Raw genomic sequence first — 26,170 nt, 5'->3', positions numbered from 1 at the left:
CTGTTTTACATTAGTGTGAGGGTTTGTATAGGGGTAGACGTTATTAAAATAAAATTAAATAGGTAATTTGATAAATATAGTGAATAATACTCAGTATAATTACTGTTTTACATTAGTGTGAGGGTTGGGTTTAGGTTTTGGGTAGGAGTAGACGTTTATAAAATACGATTAATGGGTAATTTAATAAACAATATAAATAATTTTAATTAACTTCTGGTCGCAGCTGTATCCCTTCTAACAACAATGTGGAACCTGCAGATGTTTTAGCCAACCGTTGAGTCTATTTACTTGCGTGAATGTACAGAAAAATATATATGCATTCAGTTTTGTATTAATGTCAGAAGTATTATTGAATAACATGTAAATCTTTGTAGTATTTATGTACAATTAAGTCATATTTTCTGTCATTTAGTAGACATTTTATATGACATACTTGCTTTATGTACCAAACAAGTGGATTTAATTGGATTGTATTTAGTTAAACTCTTAAACCATAAATATAATTACAGACATAAAGCACAAATCCACAGATATTTTACAAAATTCTGTGCAGAAATAGCAAATAATGTTCGCAGATTCTGTCTGGCCTTGCAAATGACCAACAAATCTGTTGTTTTTCTACAGCTGTAGGGTATAAACACAGCAATACACCAGTTTACTGTAGTCAAAACTACAGTACACTACAATATCTATTACAGTTGATCGGTTCACTATAGTTAACACTACACTATGCTTAAAAAGTAGTACATACAATAAGTATAATACACTAATTTTACTACCTAAATGTCAGTGGATCTGCTTAATATTGCAAAATTAACTCCGTAACAGAGGAGAGATCATTCAGCCTGTACACTTTATTGGGCTACACACCGACAAAAGGACACGATTCAGCTTTTGAGGAACAACAAAACTGTTCATTACAGTACAATGCAAACCCTAGTGCATAGGCTTCAAGTTAGTCACGCCTAACCCCGAACCCCAGAGTCTGTTTACAAAAGAAGAGTCAAAAAAAGGGGGAATTAGCAAAGCGTAAGATTCCCCTGAATATACAATATAGAGCAAAGAAACAGGTAAAGACACTTCAGAAAAGGTAACTAAATCAATGTGTAACTCTCCTGCCAGCAGTCACCTCAAAACCAAACGGCATCATGGGTGTTTCACTTCAGACAGAATGGACACAAGGTTGAAATGCTAAAACGTGTTGCAATTATAACAAACAATGGCGTGCGTCTCCAAAACCGTACCATGCTCACCTCTAAACAAACACTTGTGTTATTCTTTAAAGTCTTCTCCAAGCATGCCATACGAACGTTCATTCACCAAACGACTCCTCCGTCCCCAAAAGCACCACTTTGACCTATTCCTACAAACACAGGGCACATTTTGCTGGATTTCATGTCCAGTAATTGTACAAGAAAACCCAATCCGCACGCTGTGGACACACGTGTGTGTGAATGGATTGTGTAACAATCTCAATCCTTTCAGTGATAAAAGACTCATCCATTTGTTGTGTGAACACGCAAACCGGACTGTACAAAAACACACGTGACGAGCCCATTCAAGGTCACTTGACTACACCACAATCACCAACACACACCTTCAAAACTGCAGAAAACACACCGAAGCCCACCGCCTGCGCATCCGTCATCCACGTTATATACAACAACACCAAGCTGAAGAATCATTTGTACACAAATCACAGATTAAATGCCATGTTAGATCTCGTGTATCAGGAAATCCGACGGTAACGAAAGCATTAGTCTTGACGATATTGCACAACAAACAAGACATAAATAAATAAATAACCAACTACTGATTTGTTTCAGTTCACCATCAGGGTCGAGTCCAGAAATCCTGGTGAAGGAGCAAAAATATTAAACCCCCAAAAACAAAGCCTCTTTGTGTTTGGGTCACTCTTTACAAAAGACGCAAGACACACACACACACACACACACACGATGTAATGGTTCCCGAAACAAACACTGCCAAACCATTGGAAAACATTGAAATGTAATGACCTTTAAATTCACTTTCTGCAGAAGTGGGACTTGTCTACTCGTGCTGCATCGCTTGCTTGTCAGTCGAATAATAAAAACAAAGAGTCGCAATCATTAATCCTCCATTATCAAAGGCAAAATGATTAGTCCTCCTGTGAAATTTTAATTTCTTAAGTATTGATTTTTCCCCCAAACACATTTTTAAGCATTAATTTATTTTGTTAATAGCTTAACCAGGATATTTAGGTTGACTAGGGAAGTCTACAGTGCTTGAGGAATTAAAAATCCACCGGAGGACTATTAATTTAGTCTTCAACTACATTTATCAATCATTGCTGTTCCTCACGAACCTACTGCTGAATTTCTATGTGAACTCTAACACTGTGATATTCTTAGCACTGATAACAAAAGGTGTCGCACAAATACGTCGTTATCCAAAAATAAAAGGTATGAAATGACACTGTTGAAACACGGTAGAAAAATATCTCCTGTTTGCTCATGTTGAGGTGGACTAAATGTGGCTTGAGAGCCATTACACGAAATCACTTCACAGAAGCGTCAGCAGGGGGCAGTCACTTCATTTTAGGAGGAGTGGGATGCGAGCTCTGATTGGCTAATCTTACCTTCTGATTTCTCAGAAGGACAGAGATGTACAATTAGAAAGGATGTACACGACGATAAAAATAACGTGTTCGTCAAATATAAAATGACACATGCGGGGTGTGCTAAAAAACAAAAAGAGCGGATGAACAATAGTGACTAGCAAAGAAAGGAACAAACATGAAATCATGGATCATCAGGATTGATTATTCACTAAAAACATCAAGAGTGCTAATGAATACTGCATCAATGGTTTCACCGTTGAGCTTATTCGGTTTTCTGTCTACCAAAGCAAGTCCATCCTTACAGAAATACCTAGAGCGTATCAGCTACAGACTGCATATTCAGTCTTACTATGTCTTATTAAAATACACGTTATGACTGCAAGCCAAGAAGCATCTAATTAGATGCTAGCAATTGATCTCCAAGGGTAAAGTCCCTGGAGTTTAGATATGACCTCCTGGAAGTGTGACAAACATTAGTATCCTAAGCAAAACAAGAAAAAGGAATTAGTAATGACAGTATGTTGTACAGCAATAGATTTCAGTGCCCAGTAGTACCTCTAACACTCGGAAAATGTGGCAATAACTTCCCAGATGTAGTTTTCAAGTATTAGTACTGCATCTTTAACTGGGAGAATTACTAAAAATCAACAAAAGAGCAAAGAAAGAAATGGTTTAATTGGCTAAAACGTTCCTGCCCAGTCGATCACTTGAGGCGCTGGGTGACATTAGCAAGTGCTACAGCAAAAGCTTGCACAGCTGAGAAGGGGTACTGAAAGTCCAGGATATATGCGTTCCCGTCGATCCTTCCGAACTGCATCACCTAGGCAGAATAAAGCAGGTTAGAAGCGAACAACTGCATAAATTCAATAAACTCAAACAGAATCTAAAGCTTATTTGCATACCTGTCTCCCCTCAAGCTCAATCTGGAAGTTCTTTGCTGATTCCTGTGTGACTCTCCCTCCAAAGTCTAGCTGGTAGACCTGCGTGGCTTCATTCCAGAGAGGCTGTTTGTTGGCCATGATGTAGACGAAGCCCTGGCTGCCGAGGCCTCGGTCCTCTTTCTCATTCGCTTTTCGACATTTGATCTCATCCAGCTCACAACCTCCTGCCCGCAGGTTCCTTTTGGCTTTCCAACTCTTCTTCCCACTCTGGCTCTGGTTCATCAGCTCATCTCCACTGATAAAGAGCTCAGGCTCGCTCTCTGAGCTGTCCTGGAACTCATTTGTGGTGGCCTTGCTTAGCTTTTTGGCTTTCAGCTGCTCTTTTTGACCTTTAGGTTTCTTTTTATCTCTCCCACCTAACCTCGGACTGGAGATGAGGGAGTTGAAGTCCCCAAGGGCACGGCCCTCTTTTTTGGACTTGTTGCCTCCCTCTGTGATTGCTGGAACATTAGCTTCATCTGCCCGAGTGTTGTCCAAACGCTTTCGATTCTTCTTGCCAAACCTGTCTGCTCGTTGAGGAACAGGGCTTTCGTTAAGCGAGAGCACCTCTTGAAAGCCTTCCCCGGCTTCAGCTATTGCTTCTGGGGGACTGACCGCAGTCTGGAGGTCTGGGGGAGGCGAAGGCAAAGGCGGCGGTTGAGGAGGTGGAGAACGAACAGGTTTATCCAGCATGTGGGAGGCCTTGGGTGGGAGAGATGGGGCGGGACCCGGGGGGCTTGGCATGGGGGGACAGGGATTGTAAGAACCCCATGGATGAAGAGGAATGGCGGTTACAGGCAGGCTAGAACAAGAAGCTGTGCCAGGGTACATTGGTGGGAGGGGACAGCAAGCCAGGTTGGGCAAATTTGGTGGATAACCAGGAGGCAAGACCACTGACTGGTCTTGCTGGGGAAAGGAAAGTGGAGCAACCGCCTCTTTAGGAGAAGGCGGCCGTGGAGATGCTTGCACTGCCTGCAGTGGGGGACTACTGTATGCAGCACTTGATGGATAGGGCAATGCAATCTGATAAGCTCCTGCTAGTGGAAAAGTGGTGTTGTTAGGACTTGTTGGAGATTTAGGTGAGAGGACAAACGGAAGACGAGAAACGTCCAGATGCTGTGCAGGACCGAGGATGAGCGGAGGAGGTTTGTGAGGTGCAGGAGGTCCAGAAGGGGGCAGAGTCGCTGTGCGCTCTTGAGGAACCCAAATCTCTTCTGTAACAGATGGGTCCCATTGATACGGTGGAGGCCGTTTGACTGTCAAACCCACTACCTCGGTATTAAGGGCCATTTGCCTCAGAGACTGATTCAATGCCTCGTCCTCTGTAAAAGCTGAGTTGATATAGTCAGCTCTTTCCCTGTTTCCAGCTCCAGTAGCCACTCCACCGGTGCCATCCAGACTGAGCAGACTGTAGGAGGATTGAGAAGGCAGAGGCGAGGCACTGTTGGAGTGCACTATAACAGTGCTATGAGGTGCAGCACCCCCAGTTGGTGGGAAATCTTGCCTAATGATTGTGCCCCCAGCTATTCCGTTACTTCCACTGCTTGTGGTTCCACTACTGTTGCTACTGCACTGACTGCATGTATAAAGAGCTGTCGGCCCTCTTGGTTGATAGGAAGCAGACAAAGTACTGGCTTTAGCCTTGGGGGGTAAAGTCCGCTGGTGATCCAGCATTTGGGAAACCTTCAATGCAGCTTCCCGACTGTTGCGCCTCAAGGTAGCATGAATCAAGCTGCTGTCCAGTCTCTGGCCAGGGTTGCGCCCTGCTCCGCCCTGGTTAGCTGTATCAGGGTATGGAGGAGGGTCCCCACTGGGTATAGAGTACCTTGGCACAGTGAGACGGTTCAACGTAGCAGAGGCATAGGGCAGCTGCACCTTCTTCCCCTCTACAGCAGAGGAAGATGATGAGACCCTGAGGGTGGCAGAGCTTCCTGGGCCCTGCAGCGTGTAAACATTCTGGTTGCAAACAAGTCGTGTGCGGGGTCGGCACACCTCTTCCACATTTCCACTGCTGTCAAATGTGGTGATGCGTTCATAGCCCAATGGAGTTGGGTACTGAGCCCCTTGTGCACTAGGTGGATACAAGGTCAGATCCCCTTTCTTCAGACAAACTTCCCCTGAGGATGACGTGCTAGAGCTGCTTCCCACTGCCCCAGAGGTGGAACTTGCAGAAGCAGCAGCCGAAACTGCAGCAGTAGCAGCTGCCACTGCAGCGGCGACTGTGCCAGGGTAAGGAGGGGGCGGGTTCATTTTGCTAATCTCAAGAGGTGCTGTAAAAACCACTGCATCACCTTCAGCTAGTTGTGGGGCAGAACGAGTGGTTTTAATTTTAAGCAGGAGCTCATGCTCCCCGCGCTCTGTGCTGTGCTCTGCAGTAGGGGCAGCGACTGGTATTGTACTTTGTGGAAGCTGAATGACTGGGCATGATGGTTGACCTGAGGGCAAAGTTGGAACAGGGATTTGCATCTGATGCTGCTGTTGCAACTGCTGCTGCATTTGCTGGTGCTGTAGCTGCAGTTGCATTTGCAGATGCTGCTGCTGTATTTGATGCTGAAGCTGTTGCTGCATCTGCTGCTGTTGCTGCATCTGTTGGATCTGCTGCTGCATGTGTTGCTGCTGCTGTTGCTGCATGTGCTGATGCTGCAACAGCTGTTGCTGCTGCAGCTGATATTGTTGCAGCTGTTGCTGTAGCTGCTGTTGCTGATAATGCTGTTGCAGCTGCTGATGTTGTTGTGATTGCTGCTGCTGCTGTTGGGACTGTGCAACTAAAAGCCGACCAACATCCATACCTCCGAAGATTACCTGACCAGGACTAGAATACCTGGCAGGAACAGTGTATTGTGCCGTAAGCACAGTGTCATGCTGTCCTTGATCAGACACCCCAGGAGGAGCCACAGTCGATGTTGGGTTGGACAATACGTCTAACTGGACATTCTGATTGGCTAGTAGGGATTGGACTAGGCCAATGCTTTGAGTTGGGGACATGGCTTGGGCAGGGCTGTGTATGGGGGCAATGGGTATGTTAACAGTGCAAGGTGGATTATCATCAGTGATTCCTGAAGCTCCTGTGACAGGCAGGTCGTCCTCGTCCTCACTGAAGACATTAGGACTGAACATAGGAAGGTTAATGTATTCCACCGAGATCTTCCTCACCTCAGGGAGGTAGATGGTCATCTGTCTGGGCTGGAGGTGAAGCAGACTTGTCTTGTAGATAACTAGTGAGATGGGAAAGAATTTGTAATGTAGACAAAGTTGGATGCGTAAAAATATGTAGTATAACCATGTAGTATTGTAAAAATGCAATACCTGCACCAAGATTTGTTGGCAAAAATGCTGCAAGTCCCACAATTTTGAACTTTGTTCCCCATATGTTAGATGTAACTTGCGCAAGGTAATTGTGCTAAAACGCAAAAAGACAGAAGTTGTTATGATTAGAAAACGCAGTCTAGAGCCAACACGATCTATAATTTAGCTGTAAAACTCCGGTAATCACCTGTGTGATGTCATCAAGTGGGAACTCTCTGCGAGTCAGACTTGGAGAGCCAATAGAGGGCTTGCGAATGGGTAACCGTGGCGATCGGGATATTTCCTGTGTGGTGCGGGACAGCTTGGGGGACTTGCGAGGATCTATATTTATCCTGTTGGTAAAGGGACACACTAAGTCTCTACAGAGAAGGCAGCACACGAAGAGAAAAGTTCAAGGTGAGTTTCCAGCAGCATGCAGTGTAAAATTGCAGCTAAGTAATAAATGTGGGCAAGCTACATTCCAGCAATCTTAGTAAAGCATTTCATCTCGCATTTCTTGTTAACAGACACACATGCGATTTCAAACTATTCAAGCTTGCAGATGCTCTTGCAAAGGTGACCTTAATGGTCAATAATAAACCATATGAAATGAGGTGATCGAGCACCTAATGTTCTCAAAAATGTTGTACCTGGGAAGTTTGGGAGACTTGCTCCCTCTGGAGATCTTTGGTGATTTCTTTCCTACCCAATCATCATTGAGCTCAATGTCACTTGAATCTGAGCAATTGCAGCTGTCAATCATGGAGGGGATGAAGCTGTTCCCATACACTTCATCTGTGGTAAAAATAAAAACAAAAACTGAGCCCCAATCCGACAGCCATTTTGCTCCAAAGCGCAGCCCGTTTACTTTTATAAACCCACCTGTTTTCCCATCAGTCTTCGGGTCCATGATGACAAATTCAGGACGAAGTTTGCTTATCCTACGGCCTTTCAGAATAGGAACGAGTCCTCCCAGATACTCCAGGTATAAGGTGTAGCATGGACCGCCGACCTCAGGGTTGTCCTCCGTTCGCTTCATGGTGCAGTGCAGACGCTCATTACCTGACGTCGGATAGCTAACAAAGTCCCGCATGTTGTTGGGATCTGGGATTGGAGGCTAAAGGGAGGAAAGGGTGCCAGATACAAAGACAGATGGACATTTTAATAGTATTCCTTGAAATCAGGGTTGAGCAATAAACTAATGCAATGTGATTTATAATTTCCAGACTTTTCAAAAAATTTCAGTTTTAAACAACAGAGGGCGCTCTAGCAGATGGCGCTCTAGGCTAGTGTTTAACAGCAGATGGCGCGCTGGGCTAGTTTTTAACTGCAGATGGTGCTCAAGGCTAATTTTAAACAGCAAAGGAAGCTCTATGTATATTTTAAACAATAGAGGGCGCTAGGCTAGTTTTAAACAACAGAAGGCGCTCTAGGCTAGTTTTTAACAGCAGATGGCGCTCTGGGCATGTTTTAAACAACAGAGGGCGCTCTAGGCTAGTTTTTAACAGCAGATGGCGCTCTATGCATGTTTTAAACAACAGAGGGCGCTCTAGGCTAGTTTTTAACAGCAGATGGCGCTCTATGCATGTTTTAAACAACAGAGGGCGCTCTAGGCTAGTTTTTAACAGCAGACGGCGCTCTAGGCATGTTTTAAACAACAGAGGGTGCTCTGGGCTAGTTTTAATCAACAGAAGGCGCTCTAGGCTAGTTTTAAACGGCAGACGGCGCCCTAGGCTAGTTTTCAACAGCAGATGGCGCTTAAGCTAGTTTTTAACAGCTTTTTGAATAGTAGTTGGCGCTCTAGGGTATTTTTAACAGTAGATATATTTTGTTTACCTTAATAGTGGGAGCGAAGGCAGAAGACACATATGTGCTGAGGCGGGAGGGCATGCTGAGCTTGGCCAGATCTTTCTCCTCGTGTACGGCACTGGCGATGGCCTGTTGGCACAGAAGCTGCAGGCTGGAGACTCTGTGCTCGACCCGCAGCACATACAGCGCCGGCCCGCAGGCCAGAAACACACGCGAGTCCCGGTGGCCCCAGCACAGCGTACTGATCGGCCTCTGAACACAAGCAGAAACACACGCGCAATCAGAAAAACATCACTCAACTGCCCGTGTTTTCATCAAGATAGTACAAGTGTTATGGCCATTAAAAGCTGCCTTGTTATTTTTTATATTTATCATTATATAATTATATATTTTATATTTATTAATGCTTTATACATTAAGTAAAATTAAATTTAATGCAATTTTGAAAACAAAACAATAAAGTTACTAAATTTATTAATTTTTTATAAGTATATTTATTGAAAACATACATTACATTCAACAATTTGCAAAAATAATAATAATAACAAGTAAAAAATGATATAATTGTCACAAATGTGGTCAAAATATCTCTCATATTGATGTTACATAATTAACGTGGATATTTTTGATTTGCGAGAAATCGGAAAAACTGTTATTTGATTATGTGTGAGTGTGTGTGTGTCTCTCTCTGTGTGTGTGTGTGTGTGTGTGTGTAAACACTCACCTGAGCAGGTGTTTCCAGTGAGTAAATGTGCTCCCCGCGAACATTGTAAAACTTTACAATGGCGTTTCGGGTGGCCTGTGTGGGGTCGGAAGTCACGAGTCTCTCCATCCCTGCGACAGCCAGCAGATCCCCCTGGGAAGACCACTGCACCACCACATCTGATGAACACACACACACACACACACACACACACACTATTACTGTATAGAAAGGTCATTTGAAGTTTACTGCCATATCAGTTTCTACCCCTGAGCCCTTCCCCTTACCCCTACCCCTCATTTTGCACGTTCCCGTGAAGGGGTAGGGGTGTGCCAATTTTCTTTAGCTTGAAGCTGTAGGGCTATGGGGAAGGGGTGAATAGCCCTTTGAACTGACATTTTTCAGGACCACACACTAAACCAAGGGGTAAGAAAATTTCCCACAATACACCAGCTACAACGGCAGGATAGCTGCACCCGGAAGTAAGGACATTCACAAATTAGTTTTTTTTAGTTATTTAATAAGTAATTTTTACAACAAACAAGCACATGTTTTATGCATAACCGCGTTCCTGTTTTAAAAAATAAAACGCTAAAATAAAAACAGCTAAATTTGGCGATCTATAATCCTGAATAATAACTCCTGTACAGCAGTCCCAACATTCTGACATAGTTTTCTATAACTAACACTTGTTTATTCTGCACTTGCTGCTACTGCACTCCTGGTCAGACCTAAACTGCATTTGCATGTGTGATGACAATAAAGTTGAACGTAATCTGATCTAAAACAGTTCAGTTCTGCATAGAAAGTGTAGGAAAAAATTAGTTTGCCATTAGTGAAAATATATTTCAGCTTTAAATCATCAGTCCTCATCTTGCTGGACTTGTCAGCTGCTTTTGACACTGTAAACCACCAGATCCTGCTATCTACGCTCGAGTCACTGGGCGTTGCTGGCACGGTTATTCAGTGGTTCAGATCTCACCTCTCTGACAGGTCATTCAGGGTGTCTTGGAGGGGAGAGGTGTCCAACCTACAGCATCTAAACACTGGGGTACCACAGGGCTCTGTTCTTGGGCCACTTCTCTTCTCCATCTACACATCATCTCTAGGACCAGTCATCCAGAGACATGGATTCTCCTACCACTGCTATGCTGATGATACCCAGCTATACCTCTCTTTTCATCCTGATGATCCATCGGTTCCAGCTCGTATCTCAGCCTGCCTGTTGGATATTTCACACTGGATGAAAGATCATCATCTTCAGCTGAACCTCGCAAAAACGGAAATACTTGTAGTTTCTGCCAACTCGACTCTACACCATAACTTTTCAATCCAGATGGATGAGGCAACCATTACTGCATCCAACATGGTGAAAAGCCTTGGAGTAACGATTGATGACCAACTAAACTTCTCTGACCACATCTCTAGAACTGCTCGATCGTGCAGATTCGCACTCTATAACATCAGAAAGCTTCGACCCTTCCTATCTGAACATGCAGCTCAACTCCTTGTTCAAGCTCTTGTTCTCTCCAGACTGGACTATTGCAACTCTCTACTAGCCCGGCTTCCAGCTAACTCTACCAAACCTCTTCAGCTGCTTCAGAGCGCAGCAACACGAGTGGTCTTTAATGAACCTAAAAGAGCACATGTCACTCCGCTGCTCATCCGTTTGCACTGGCTGCCAGTTGCTGCTCGCATCAAAATCAGAGCTCTGATGTTTGCTTCAAGCGACTTCTGGCTTTGTTCCTTCTCATCTGCTCTCACTTCTGCAGATGTATGTTTCCTCCAGAAACTTGCGTTCTGTGAATGAACGTCGCCTCGTGGTTCCATCCCAAAGAGGGAAGAAATCACTTTCCCGAACTCTCGCGCTCAATCTGCCCAGTTGGTGGAATGAACTCCCTAACTGCATCAGAACAGCAGAGTCACTCGCTGTCTTCAAGAAACGACTCAAAACTCAACTAGTTAGTCTCCACTACACTTCCTAATCTGCAATTGCTTCTCTGGCTCCCAGCTAACTGTACTAAAAATAAATAAATTAATAAATAAATTTTAAATATTACTAATGTTTTGCTTCTTACACTTTCTTTACACACCTGAAACTCGCCTCCAGCACTTCTTCATTGTTGCTCTTATAGTTGTATAAAGTGCTTCCATGTCCTCATTTGTAAGTCGCTTTGGATAAAAGCATATCAGCAGGTTGATTTGTTAAGCTCAATAATGTTTCCCTAAGGGTGCTTTCACACTTGGTCTCTGCTTTTATATTCAGCGTCTGCTATTGCTATTCACTTCTGCTATTTATATTTTGACTTTGCATTTCAGTGTATACTTTAATTGCCCTTAACCTGCAAATCAGAATAGAAAGTGTATGAAAAGCACACGAATGTACTTACAGTTATGGTAGCATAGATTGCTATGGCTCAATGATGCTAACATCCAAACATTTCTGCTTTCTGAATGATCTTTCTGTAAGGGAATTCTGCAGAAGCACTGCCTAGATGTGTCTCTAATCAATTAATAACAATATATATTATTAATGCACAACAATTATCCAGGTGTTTGGCTAATAAAGAGAATTAGTCAGCGCTTGAATTGGAGATCAGCAGGAGATATTAAAGTTTGGTCACTAAACTATCTATATCCTGCTCTGGTCTGGTCAATGTAATTGTCAAATGCAGAATAAAATGCAATGATTTAAATGAGCTTGTAAACAGATTTAAAGAATAAAACCCAACCTTTGAGGCCCGTGCGTATCAGCAGAGGTGAAAGGTCATCATAATTGCTCATCAAACTGATGTCTCCGGACGTGAAGCAGACGGTCAGCAGCGGCTTCAGGGTGTGCACTGCAACAACAACACAAGTATTAGCACTCACAGATTACTTTAACTCATTATTTCTGAAAACAAGACTGTGTTTGGGCAGATTTTGCAGTGCACTGTGTTTTAAGGTGATCCCAGGATGCAGAAGTGTAGTAATGGAGTGTAGTAATGGAGTGTTTACCCTGCGGAGGCGTGCTGTCGTCTGAATCGGAGTCGCTCTCGCTGCTGTCCTCCACCAGGAAGCTGGGATAGTTCCAGGCCATGCTGGCGATGCCCTCGGCCTCATGGAGCAGAATATGAGCCAACATGCGGCCGTGGCAGTCCATCACGATCACCTGCCCGTCTGCAGTGCCAAACAACACCTGAGGGGACACACATACACACACACACACACACACACACACACACACACACACACACACACACACACACACACACTTGTTCAGCTTTTCTTTCTTTATTGACTAGTAGAAAAAATCTGACCATTAAATGAAGTTCAGAACACAAACTCCACAATTTTGGATAAAAAACATCCCTCATCTCATGTGTCTGGCCAAAAAGCTCCTCAAAGTGTGTGTAATGTCACCTGCTGGTCGTCGGGCGTCCAGATGCCGCAGGTGATCTGACTCTCAAGGTTGATCTCGGAGGACCAGTGGCGCTGACCGCTCACCGAACCCACCAACACGAAACCATCACGGTACGAGATCAGAGCCTGCGTCCCATCATGAGACCAGGTGAAGTCGCTCACCTGTGCAGAAACAACACACACACACACACACACACACACACACACTTAAAGCCTGCTCACAACAAGCACAATAACTATTAATTATTAAGTAGTGCTGGACAAAGATTAATCATAAATGGTTGCATGCAGAAAATGATTATAGGTGAATATAGGCCATGTATTTTTCAGCATTTGAACAAATCAGAAGCATTTAAAGGATATATTTATTAAAATAGTATTTTACTCAGTGAACAGTTCATGCAAAATACTGCTAAATAAATTACAAACTACAAAATGTCCAAAATATTTTGTATATTTTTGTTTTCCTTGTGTTTTGCTCTTTTTAAAGTTTCTTTTCACTTCTTTACTAAGTTTTGGATGATTATCATAGGTTATTTTTGTTAGATTAGCTCCAGATTAGGCTTCAGTACCGACTAATCTAATGTTTATCTGCAAAAATACTGTACTTAAATTAAATTTTATACTTAAAAACTCTAAAACTGTATTTAGATTAACAATATATATATATATATATATATATATATATATAGATAGATAGATAGATAGATAGATAGATAGATAGATAGATAGATAGATAGATAGATAGATAGATATATATATATATATATATAAGAATAAAAAATTATAAAATTACAAAACAATTAAACTAATAAAAAATGAATGAATAAATGAAAAATAAATAAATAAAATTAAAATAAATGAAAAAAAATAAATAAATAAAAAAAATAATAAAAAATAAAAATCGCTCACCTGAGCTCCGCGATCATTGACCAGCTCCACCGACCAGCGCCCCTCATACTGAATCCAGACGAAGATCCCACCGTCAGTATCGCAGGTCGCCAGCTTCTGGAAGGGCTCGTTCCAGCGCACCAGCACCACCTACAGGACAAACACACACACACACACCATCATTACTGTGTTATAAACAAATAATAACTCATACATAAATATATGGAGTAGGCATCACATTTTATTGTTGTGATTAATTGCTTAAGCTTTCACATGGTATCATCACAATATTGACCTTAGAAAGGGTTATTGTAACAGGTAAGATAACAGAAAAACACTTTGTGTACTGCTTCATTGTAAATCCACATGTTTAAACATGATTTAAATCAATTTGCAAAAGGATTATAAAGTACAGCAGATTTATGTGTTATTAGTAAATGTCAGTGAATGCATTAAAACTGTGAGAAAAAGCCAGATTTATAACAGTTACGCTAAAATTAGTCAGTAAAAATACTGAATTTGAATACTAGATTTAAGTTTATCACTTATTAAGAGCATTTAATAAAATATTAACAACTACGATTTTAACCCATTATTAGGCATCAACTAAACAATGAACGGTCCCCTATGACGACTGTAAAATATTCAAGACACCAAAGGCAGAATTCTCACAATACGCATTTAATATGGGAATCTTTTTCAGCGACTTGTAAATGATTCATTTGAATTAGAAGTGTGCAGACCAATACATTTTAGAATAAAGCGCGGGAGCGGCCTATAACTCCTGAGCGAGCGAGCATGCGTATATATGTGTGTGAAGTAGAGAGAGCATGATGCTGCGTGTCTATGTGTGTGTGTGTGTGTTTATACAGACAGCTTGTTTTAGGCTATCTGGACTCTGCATAGCTGGTTGGTATACAGTTAGCGGGAACGGGCGCAGCAGGTAGAAAAGAGCTGGTCGGGAAGCGAAACAACAAATACTGAATATTAGCCGGAGCGGTCTGGTTCGGACTAAAACCTGGCAGGAGCGGGATTAAAACGCGCAGATCTCTAATTTGAATCAATTCAGTTCTTAAGATTTGTAAAACCCCTCCCCCTTCCATTAGCCAGCTCTGCTGTGATTGGTCATGTGGGCCAAGTCTGTTTTGATTGGTCTGTGTCAGAGTGCCCATTTCAGAGTGTTCAAATATGGGCGGGAATTATGCAAATGAGTTACTTTAATAATGCTGATGCACACAGTAAATAACATCCATAAATGAGCAGTTTTCTGAATTTATAATGATCTTGAATTGTATTATGGGATCTCGATCTTTCTTCCAGCAACTTTTAACCTTGTAAAGTGTGTATGAAGTGTGTGTTCTGCACATGTGTAACAGTGTGCAGTGCTGTATTGTGTGTGTTGGTGTTGTTTATTACGCTACAGAAAGCTTGTAATAAACTGCAGCACATTTACTGTTATTTTACACACTCATTGCTCTAGATATATCATTCCCTATACATTATACTATTTTGAATGACTGAAGTAAACACACAAACTGTTCATTTACGGATATTTTCACAGTGTACTGAGGACACTGACCTGGACAGACTGTTGTGCATACATTTAGGCATGGGATGATAACCGTTTTCAAGGTATACCGCGGTTTGGATAAGTCAAGGTTTTAAAACTGTCAACATTTTCTGCAATACCGTTCCAAACACATGAAATAAATGAAGACAGCAGAAGTCAACAATTCATTAGAATTATTCAGCCTGACATGTTTACTGCTCCAAACTATTTGAAATGTTCCTCAAAATAAAACACACTGTGTTCAAAAGGGATTTTTTCATATTCAGACATTTAAAAAGAATATATTTTAGAGCAGTGAGCACAATACCATGAAACCTTGATATTTATATCCAAGGTTATTATACTGTCAGAATCTTATACCGGCCCATGTCTACATGCATTTACTTCATTTAAAAAAAGAAAACTTCTGTTGAAAATGTGCACGTATACAACTAGAGTTGGCTTGTTTTGACACATTTTTTTTTTTTTTTGATTATTTATTTATTGCAGAACAAAGCCAGCATACATAGCTAGCAACAACTATATACAAGCCAGGGTTTGCATTAAATAAAAATACATAAAGAAATTACAAATAATAATAATAATAATAAAATAAAGACATTACCATAATAAATAAATAACAATACACAGAAAAAAAATAAAGAAAAAACTCTGGGTTGAGAATTAACTAGTTATTATATAAGAAATTTTCTCAATAAAATCGGACCATACTTTGATTGTATGGGGTTTAGCTCTGTTAATTCTTGCAGTGGAACGTTCTAACAGTGCAATATTTTTTAGTTCAATAAGCCACATTTTATCCGCTGGAAATGAGGGTTCATGCCATATTTTAAATATAACTTTCTTAGCTGCAGTTAGTGCAGTATGAAATATCCTGCGTTGGGAATTGTTTAGGTTTAGATCATAATCATCATTCAATAAACAGATATTAGGGTATTTGGGAATGAACATCTCACACAATTCTGAAATAGTTTGAAATACCTTATCCCAAAATGTACTGATAAGTGGACATTCAAAAAACATATGCATATATGTCCCCACAGAGTTTGAATTACACAGTGTACAAAAAGGGGTAGGTAACCGTTTCATGCGGTGAAGCACATATGGAGTTGCATAAGCCTTGTGGATCAGTTTATAGTGTATGAGTTGATGGGCAGGATTCTTAGACATCACCTGGATACTTTGTTTTGACACATTATTTATAACATTTATTATTATAAATTTTATAATAATATTATAATTAATAATATATAAGTTTATGTATTATTTATAACATAATAGTGTTAATAACTCATCTCTAATAACTTATTTATTTTCTCTTTGTCATGATGACAGTAAATAATATTAGACTAGATATTCTTCAAGACACTTCTATACAGCTTAAAGTCACATTTAAAGGCTTAACTAGGGTAATTAGGCAAGTCATTGTATAACGATGGTTTGTTCTGGAGACTATCGAAAAAATAGATAGCTTAAAGGGGCTAATAATATTGACCTTAAAATATTGTTTAGAAAATTGAAAACTGCTTTTATTCTAGCCAAAATAAAACAAACAAGACTTTCTACAGAAGAACAAACATTATCAGAAACACTGTGAACATTTCCTCAACCTGTTCAACATCATTTAGGAAATATTTAAAAAATAAAAACATTGAAAGGGGGCGAATAATTCTGACTTCAACTGTACGTCTGAAACTTCATTCATGATGATCTTAAGGAGGTCTTAAATTTGACTGGATGAATGCTGCAGATGAATGCTCCTGATCTCACCGAGTGCACATACAGCATGTGTTTGCCACGAGTCAGGGCTGTCACGTTCTGCACATGGGTCTGGTAGTGAGTTAATAAAGCCGCTGATTAGCTACTCTCTATCGGTTTGTTTAGCACCTGCTGTAAGATCAACATTTAGACAAATCTTCAGGCTTATCCTGTTCTGACTCCCGATCCAGCAAACCGCTGCGTCACTGTCTGTCTGTCTGAGCTGATCTCTCTTTATATAGACACGTGTGTGTGTGTGTGTGTGTGTGTGTGTGTGTGTTCACTGCACATGCTCTGGTCAGCTGAGGAAGAGTGTGTTCAAGAGCAGCTCATGTGGGTTTTGTAAAAACATCTTGTTAGCAGTGTGTAGCGTGGCTGTCCTTCAGTGTAGGCAGTCTGTGAGTCTGTTCATCAGAAAAGTGCCTGATCAACTATTGAAGTTGAACCTGCAACTCTACAGCTCAACAAAGTGACTTTAATTGACATTTTTGGAAGTTTGAGATAATAAAATGTACAAGTAATATTGATATTTAGAGATATGAGTGTGTAAAGTGACAGTAAATGTGCTGCAGTTCATCACAAGGTTTCTGTAGTGTAATAAACAACACCAACACACACAATACAGCACTGCACACGAATACACATGCAGAACACACACTTTACACAACTCATCCATCTTAAAAGAAAGATCAAGATCCCATAATGCAAATCAAAAGCAGAAACAACCGGGGAAAAATGAAAAAATGAAATCATAAAATACAGAAAACTGCTCATTTACAGACATGTTTACAGTGCAGGCAGCTATAAAACACAGCCTTTAACAAAGGTTATTAATAAACCATATTGGTAAACAGAGTTAATGAACTCAACTCTAGATAAAGGTGTTATTGAGCTGGATTGTTGGTGATTGTAGCCGGATTGGGAAGCTTTACATGGACTGGGGAAATCAAAGTTTAAACTTAAAATGATTTAAGACCTACAACACAACATTTCAGTGCATTTCAAGCCTAAAATTGTAGCCCGCTTCGCTTTTAGAAGGACAGTAGAACTATATAACTGCAGGTTAACTATGTTTATATATAATGCCTGCCCCTATATACACATTTCTGATTTGGATTGTAATGCAATACTGTGCACCATTAGTAAAGCTGCTCAAACACAATAATTATAGTGAACAGCGCTTTACAAATGAACTTGAATTGAACATGAATGTCCTATTGAAAAGCTAGATGTTTGATTAGAAATGTGCACTTGTGAAGCACTTCATTTAGACAGCTTTAATGGTCTCGTGAAGTGCTTTGAAATGGGCATATTTATTCAATGTCTGACATAATCCTAACCAAAACATAATGTAGCCCCTCCCCTTTTAAGAAAACAGCCAATAGAGTTTTGTTTGATCACCACTCTGCCAGTAAGAGTGTTCGAGCTCAAGCTCATCAAATGAACAGCCAATGAGAAGTGTCTTGAAGAGGGCGGGGCTTGTCAGACACAAGAGAGCATTTGATTGGTTGTGGACTGAGGAAAATAAAGTTTAAACGTAAAATGATTTAAGACCTACAACACAACATTTCATTTAATTGCATTTTAAAGCCTAAAATTGTAGCCCGCTTCGCTTTTAGAAGAACACTGGAACTGTATAACTGCAGGTTAACTATGTTTATATATAATGCCTGCCTATATACACATTGTGCACCATTAGTAAAGCTGCTTAAATACAATAATTATAGTGAACAGTGCTATACAAATGAACTTGAATTAACTATTAGTAATGTGCACTATGAAGCACTTCATTTAGACAGCTTGAAAGGTCTCGTGAAGTGCTTTGAAATGGGCATTTTTTTTATTTAACGTTTGATTTAATCTCAAGCGCAACACAAGGAGAGGACGGGATAGTGTAGCCCCTCCCCTTTAAAAACAACAGCCAATTGTGTTTAGTTTTTTCATCGCTCTGCCAGTGAGAGTAGTTGAACTTAAGCGCATAAAATGAACAGCCAATAAGAAGAAGGGGGCGGGACATATCAAACACGAGGAGCATCTGATTGGTTATGATTTGAAGAGAAACTGAAGAATGAGCACACTGTTGAATAAAACTGTAGATTCAGGGCACATAAGCCAAAGTGACAAATTACAAGCCTTACATGTTTCTATCAGTTTTATATCTCCATTGTTCTAGAGACACTAGCTTATAGACATCCAGAAAACGAACAATAATGACACTAACATCTAAAACACTATTTTAATTTCATGGGACCTTTAATAATAATAATAATTAAAATAATAATAATAATTAAATGTGACTTTTGATATTTTGTTTGTATCAGATATCCAAATATCCACAGCGGAATGAACCGCCAACTTTTCCAGCATTTGTTTTACACAGTGGATGACCTTCCAGCTGCAACCTTACACTGGGAAACACCCAGCACACTATTGCACACACTCATACACTACAGCTAGTTTAGCTCATTCAGTTCCCCTATAGCGCATGTGTTTGGACTGAGGGGGAAATCGGAGCACCCGGAGGAAACCCACGCCAACACCGGGAGCACATGCAGTTGGCAGTTCATTGAGCTGTGATTAATAAAGGCGAATAAAGCCGAAAAGAAAATGAATGAATAAATATTTAATAATTTCTTTATTTTTTTTAATCTTTAATAAATGATCTTATCCTTCAGCATGAAGAGTGAATATTAATGCTCAAACGATATACTGTTCAGCCCTAATATATATATATATATATATATACACACACACACACACACACACACACACATACATATATACATATACATACATATACATACATATATATGCATCTAAAATAGACAAAATCATTCGCTAAAAGACTAAAATAAAAGAATATCAATCAATAAAATACAAAAATTAAACACTGTACTGTAAAGACTGTGACTTTCTCATGATGCTGCTATTGATGCTTCTGTCTGCCTCTCTGTAATGCTGTATAATATTGCGCTCATATAAATAAAAGTACTACCATAAACAATGTATTTTCTGTGACACCCTGAAATAAACAATAGGGCGAGATATGAAACCATAGACATTTCATTTTGTCCAACTGCACAGCCCGACATGTAATCAAATAACTTGCTTTTTTTTATTTTATTTTTATATATATATATAAATTTTATTAGAATATGCAAAAAAATATACAAATACAAGAAAAAGTCAACAAATAACAAATACAAAGCAACGAAACAAAAAACAAAACAAAAACAACAACAATATAGTCAGGTACTGGTATGTGCGTGAGTGTGTGCGTGTGTGTGTGTGTATGCATGTAAAGGTAACTTGGTGGACAGATCAGAGTACATACATAAGGAACAATAACAGTCAATAAATGAAGCAAATGTCACAGATATAGATAAAACATATAGAAAGAAACCAGTCAGAGGTAGGGAGTAACAACAATGCTTATTAATGTATGATAGTAAAAATGAACAACAGTAATAACTGACAACAATAATAATAAATCACAAGTGCTACACCAACTACTACTACAGAAAGTTACTTATATAACAACTACTACTGCTTCTACTACAGCCACAACCACGACTACTACTACTACAATGTCTACTAATACTGATACTACTACAACGACTACCACTACTGATACTACTATAGCGTTTGCTACAACTAATACAACAACGTCTACTGCTACTACTACTGCTACTGCTACTGCTACTACCACCACCACAATCACTTCTACTACATCTACATCAACAACATCTACTACTGATATTACTACACCAACAACGACTACTACTACTACTGTAACTACCACACCATTACTACTTCTGCTACTACTTACATGAACTACTACTTCAATAATCTCCGTAACAATTACTCAATAACAATCGATACTATTACACTGTCTACTACTTCAACTACAACAACTACTACTACTACTACAACTACTACCGCTACAACTACAACAACTCAAATAACTTGCTGAAATGACATCAGCCATATGTAATGTTCTCTTCAATATAGGACTCAGCAATATACGGTTTGAGCATCGACATCTCAATGTGTGCATCTCATCACATGATTAAATTATCCATTAAAGATTGAAAAATAAAGATATTATGATATTTTATTATTATTTACACAATGATGAGCATCTTATTTTACACTTGTTCTGTGTAATCGCTGTACTTGAATACTGGTAGACTCCCCAGTAAACCATAAAGCACGGTTTATTCATGTATTATTGCATGTACTTTATACAGATGCACAGCATGGGGAAAGACTTGATCATCTCAGTCCATCTATATTAATGACATCTTTCTGTCTATCCATATCATCTGGTGTCATTATACATAACGCAGAAAAACAAAACAATGTCAGATTTTCCCGGTATCGTGCACGCATGTTGATGACCGTGAGTGCTAATCTGCAGTGAGTATTAAAAGCAGGAGTGTGAGATGATGATGATGATGCTGCTGCTGCAGTTAATGAGGGCGAGCGAGCGGCTCATTCTTCATCAGCTGACAGATCTCATTAACCACCGTCACCAGCGGGAAATAATACAGCTGCCAGTGATGGATCTGTCCTGCGCTACCCACAATTCAGCTCCAGAACACAGCAGAGCATATCGTGTCCATTAACACACACATTCTCAAACACAACATGCATTTCGTCAGAGGTAAATGAGTTCCAACTACGGCAACATATCGTGATCTCGCAATGTGATCCTTCGCAATAGTCACATCTCAGGACATGCCATGTTGACTTTCTATTATAAGTGATCATTTGCATGTGCTTTTGGATCGTAAATAGATTTTGAAAGCATTCAGGCATAAGAAATCGCACCATTTGTGACTTTAACAATGATTCATTGTATTTTTATCATTCAGTTTCTGTACTTAAATACTGTTCAAACTACATTAAACCACTTAATATCAATTGTGTTTTGATTGTGATTATAGATTGTTATGCATGAAAACCCTCACAACACATGCCAATACAGAAATGCACAGCAACCACAGCGAAAACATGTCAGGGATGGATGGCTTATTAGATTTTATGCAGATGCACTCCCACTGAAGGATCATCCCAATGCATCTTACATTATAAAAGCTTTCCTAATAGAGATATTAAGTCATCTGGTGAAATTATATTCATATTACAAATTAAAAAGAGCATTGCAATGTTAGATTTTGCCAATATCATGCCTAGTTTTAACAGCTGATTGTATACGCGTTTATTTACTGCTAGAACTGCAGTGGAATAAAATAAATAAACACAATATTTATTGACTACACATTGTGCATTTATTTGAACGGATTTAAAACCAGCTTAATCCTAGTTTATATTAATGAGAGAGCACATGTGAACGACTGAATCTGTGTCCAAGAGGAAACTGAAACTTCGAGAAAAGCCTTTAAAATGAGTCATTTGAGCGTGCTTTTATTCTAGTGTATGGTTCATTTACTGCATGTTGTTTTATTCCTTTGTAGGCCGTCTTTATAATCAATATATCGACAGACCGTGCAATGGATGTATTCTCAATACTTTTTTGCCATTGCAATATATATTTACAAATACACTAATAACATTAAAGCTGTTTCACAAGGACATTTACATTGTACCTCAGCAGTGTATGTGCCCTCATTTATTTATTCTTTCGTATGGTCTTTCCCTTGATTTCCCATTACTGTATTTCTTTAAAACGGTCACATTTCTCTTGTTGCAAAAACAGTAATATTTGTATTGCATGTACTATACTTCTGTTTGCATTTATACCTGTTGTAATTGCCTGTTGTTATTGCAATAAAAAAAACAATTAAAAACAATATTGTGATTATATATATATATATATATATATATATATATATATATATATATATATATATATATAGCGGAAGTCAGAATTATTAGCCCCCTTCAATTATTAGACTTGTTTATTTTTTCCCCAATTTGTGTTTTGCGGAGAGAAGATTTTCACAGCACATTTATAAACATAATAGTTTTATTAACTCATTTTTAATAATGAATTGATTTTCTCTGTCATGATGACAGTAAATAATATTTGACTAGATATTTTTCAAGACACTTCTATACAGCTTAAAGTCACATTTAAAGGTTTAACTAGGGTAATTAGGGTAACTAGGCAGGTTAGGGTAATTAGGCAAGTTATTGTATAATGATGGTTTGTTCTGAAGACTATCGAGAAAATATATAGCTCAAAGGGGCTAATAATTTGGTCCCAAAAATAGTGTTTAAAAAATTAAAAACTGCTTTTATTCTAGCCAAAATAAAACAAATCAGACTTTCTCCAGAAGAACAAATATTATCAAACATACTGTAAAAATATCCTTGCTCTGTTAAACATCATTTGGGAAATATTTAATAAAGAAGATATATATATATATATTTATTTATTTTTCATATTATTTACATATTTATTTAAGTGCAATGCTTATTTTTGTGATTGTTTTAGAACTTCATTAAGTTTCCTATGGGAAAAAATGACTAGGAATAACAAACGGCAGAAAGTTACTCTCTCTACAACCAAGAGTGTTCATGACTATCCATAAAAAGCAGAACAATATAATTAGAAAAGCTCAGTTGAGCTGATTTTAGCATCTAGAAGTCAATAATTATAATAATAATAAATTTTATTTATATTGCCCTTTTCTCAGACTCAAAGCGCTAACAAGAGCATCAAAACACAGCAGAAGATGAAATACACAAAAAGTAAGAATAATGACAATAATAATAAAAACAACACACATTAAAAGAAAGCCTCATACGGTATGAGCAATAATAAAAGAGAGGAGTTTTAGGAAGTCAAAGAAAGTGAATGACAGCAGAAGTCTCAAGATTATAGTATTAGTATAGTATTATAGTGTATATGAACTCTCATATTATAGTATTAAAGTCAAGTTTATTTGTATCGTGCTTTTCCCAATAATTAAAGTTTCAGAGCAGCTTTACAGAAGGTGCACATTACTGCACTACAACTAAATTAAGTTAAAGTTGAGATCAACTATGAGTTATCAAACACAAACCTGCAGTTTTCCAGCGTACAGGTGACGTCTATGTGTGCATGTTTAATGAAGTGTGTTGGTGTATTAGGTGATCAGTAATCGTCATCATCCACCCACCTCACTGTTGTGTCCCCTGAGGTTGAAGTTGATGCGCTGTGGAGTGTTTCGGTCCCTCCTGCAGTGGCTGGAGGTGAAGGTGACTCCCACCACCCCTCTGCCGTTCCCCGTGGCCAGCCAGCCCTCCTCGCAGTACCGTCGCCGACACACCGGCTTCTCCTTCTGGCTGCGCGGCACGCGGCCCTTCCAGGACAGGCACAGGATGTTGGAGTCGCTGCACAGGACGGGCCCGTGCTCCACCGCCGCAAACATGCCTCCGCACACCAGCCCACGCAAATCCACACAGTCACCCGGCTCACCGGCGGGTCCTTGGGGTCCAGGTGAGAGCGGCTGTCAGTTCGCAACCCCTCCGAAAGCGTCCGCAGATCTGCATATAACTGTGACTAGCAGGGCACATAAGTCATGCTGACAGGCGTGAGGAGCAGCTGCAGATTATCTGAGGGAGGAAATCACCTGCGAAGAGCAAACACGGCCAGAATATCCGGCTCACGGGAAACTTTCTCCTGCTTGGCGCTGGCGGGGTGATGACATCACTCCGAGGTCCCTGACGTCACTGACGGTGAAACGCGCCTCTCCGCGTGCTCATGGCAGGAGCGCGCGCGCGTGTCAGCTCCTCCAGCGCGGGAGCGCCGGCTCCGCCTGTGACGTCATCGCATCAGTGGAGCCTCCGGCCAATCAGCGTCGGGGATTCCTTTAGGAGGACAACGCAGGATATAAACACAATTAATGACGCTTAATTTGTTTACAGACTCCTCCGCTGATCTTAAACACACGTTCGGTTCCAACAAAGTTTTCACAATAAACGATGCTCCAGTTTGAGGTTTCTTCTCAGTGTTTTCAAACAAACATCCTTCACTAATCAATCTGTTAGCAGTCATGAGAGGAAGAATATAAATATAAGAGCTCAACACGGTGTAAAACAGCTCAATAAGGTCGATATAAAATATCGATAACCTGCGATCTGTCATTCGGTGCTCTGGTTTGCGCGTGCACGTCGTAAACGTAATATTTACTCTGCTTTATCAGATTTACCACAAACTCAACAATAATAACATTTATAACAGCAACACTTTGGGCATTTCATATATTAAATAATCAGAGATTTACGATCCCGATGAACTGGAGGAAACAAACTCCAGTCAGTTTTGATTATCCAGTGTTTTGCTCATCTAACAGCTACAGCTCGATATCAGATGTCCACATCTTTGATTAATCTGACTAATAAACGTAAACACACATCAACACGAGCATCTATTAGCACAGGAGAGTCCTCTGTGTGTGTGTTTCTGTGTGTGGCTTTTGTTAGCTCCGCTGCTACTCTCACTTCACGCGCTCTCTCTCCGGTTTTCCGCTTTAAAACCCGTTAACAGCGTGAGCTAGATACACGGAAATGGTGTCCCGGTGAGACTGGACCCCAATCGGGCCGGTCCCGGTGTTTACCTGTGTCGGAGGGTGTCAGATGAGAGTGTTTTTAGCGCTGCTGGCTCTGCTTCTGATGCTGCTGGGCCCCTGCGCTGGTCACGTGATCACCATATGATCACACTGCTGCCCGCATCTCGTTTACACAACACTATAGAAGAATAAAGAAGTACAGTGGAGATAATAACATGCCAAAATAACACAACATAAGACATGCATATGAAAAGATAAATAAATAAGCATGCCAAACTAACAAATCATCAAATATCTACAGGTAAAAATAAATAAATAAAATGAAGAAGAAGAAAAACATGAGTCGAGTCAAGGTAAATAAATTCAAATATTATACGTTGATTTATTAAATATAATATTTTAGAATAAGTTAAAATAATAAATCAGTATAGTTGTAACATTTTTAGCTAGGTTTTACCTCAGCATTTTATTTGTTATTAATAAATGTACATTTTTTAATAAAACCCCAATAATAGAACTATTTTTTAAATTTACTAAATTTTCCACATTTTTGTCTTTAATGTTTGTCAAAAATTTAAAAATCAAAATTTGCTATCAGTGAATACCTTTTACAGTCTATGGTGTACACATAACCTTTGTTTCTCTGACATGTTTGCTTATTAGCTATATTTCCTTAATATTAAATATCCGCTATGTTGTTTAAAGTTG

General features: G+C 39.7%; 1 protein-coding gene across 3 annotated transcripts; it reads right to left on the bottom strand.

Annotated features, from left to right (window-relative positions):
* Positions 1 to 834: 834 nt before the first annotated feature.
* tulp4a (TUB like protein 4a) lies at positions 835 to 25,598 on the bottom strand. Of its 3 annotated transcripts, none has more exons than XM_005168512.5 (14): positions 25,511 to 25,598; positions 24,071 to 24,761; positions 13,634 to 13,762; positions 12,722 to 12,883; positions 12,317 to 12,497; positions 12,052 to 12,159; positions 9,341 to 9,498; positions 8,644 to 8,868; positions 7,690 to 7,924; positions 7,458 to 7,602; positions 7,016 to 7,187; positions 6,829 to 6,922; positions 3,505 to 6,737; positions 835 to 3,422 (listed from the first exon to the last, which is right to left on the bottom strand). In XM_005168512.5, the coding sequence occupies exons 2-14, from the start codon at positions 24,320 to 24,322 to the stop codon at positions 3,306 to 3,308; spliced, it is 5,211 nt and encodes a 1,736-aa protein (XP_005168569.1). In that variant the 5' UTR covers positions 24,323 to 24,761; positions 25,511 to 25,598; the 3' UTR covers positions 835 to 3,305. The 3 variants fall into 3 exon arrangements, with proteins under 3 accessions (XP_005168569.1, XP_017210516.1, NP_001038560.1); XM_017355027.3 differs by having other exon boundaries at positions 7,016 to 7,160; NM_001045095.1 differs by lacking the exon at positions 25,511 to 25,598 and having other exon boundaries at positions 3,107 to 3,422; positions 3,505 to 6,033; positions 6,325 to 6,737; positions 24,071 to 24,322.
* Positions 25,599 to 26,170: the final 572 nt, after the last annotated feature.

This window comes from Danio rerio, chromosome 4, assembly GCF_049306965.1.
Source record: "Danio rerio strain Tuebingen ecotype United States chromosome 4, GRCz12tu, whole genome shotgun sequence".
Lineage (NCBI taxonomy): Eukaryota > Metazoa > Chordata > Actinopteri > Cypriniformes > Danionidae > Danio > Danio rerio.
The sequence above is the reverse complement of the archived record's forward strand: the minus strand, read 5'-3'. Positions and strand labels throughout refer to the sequence as shown.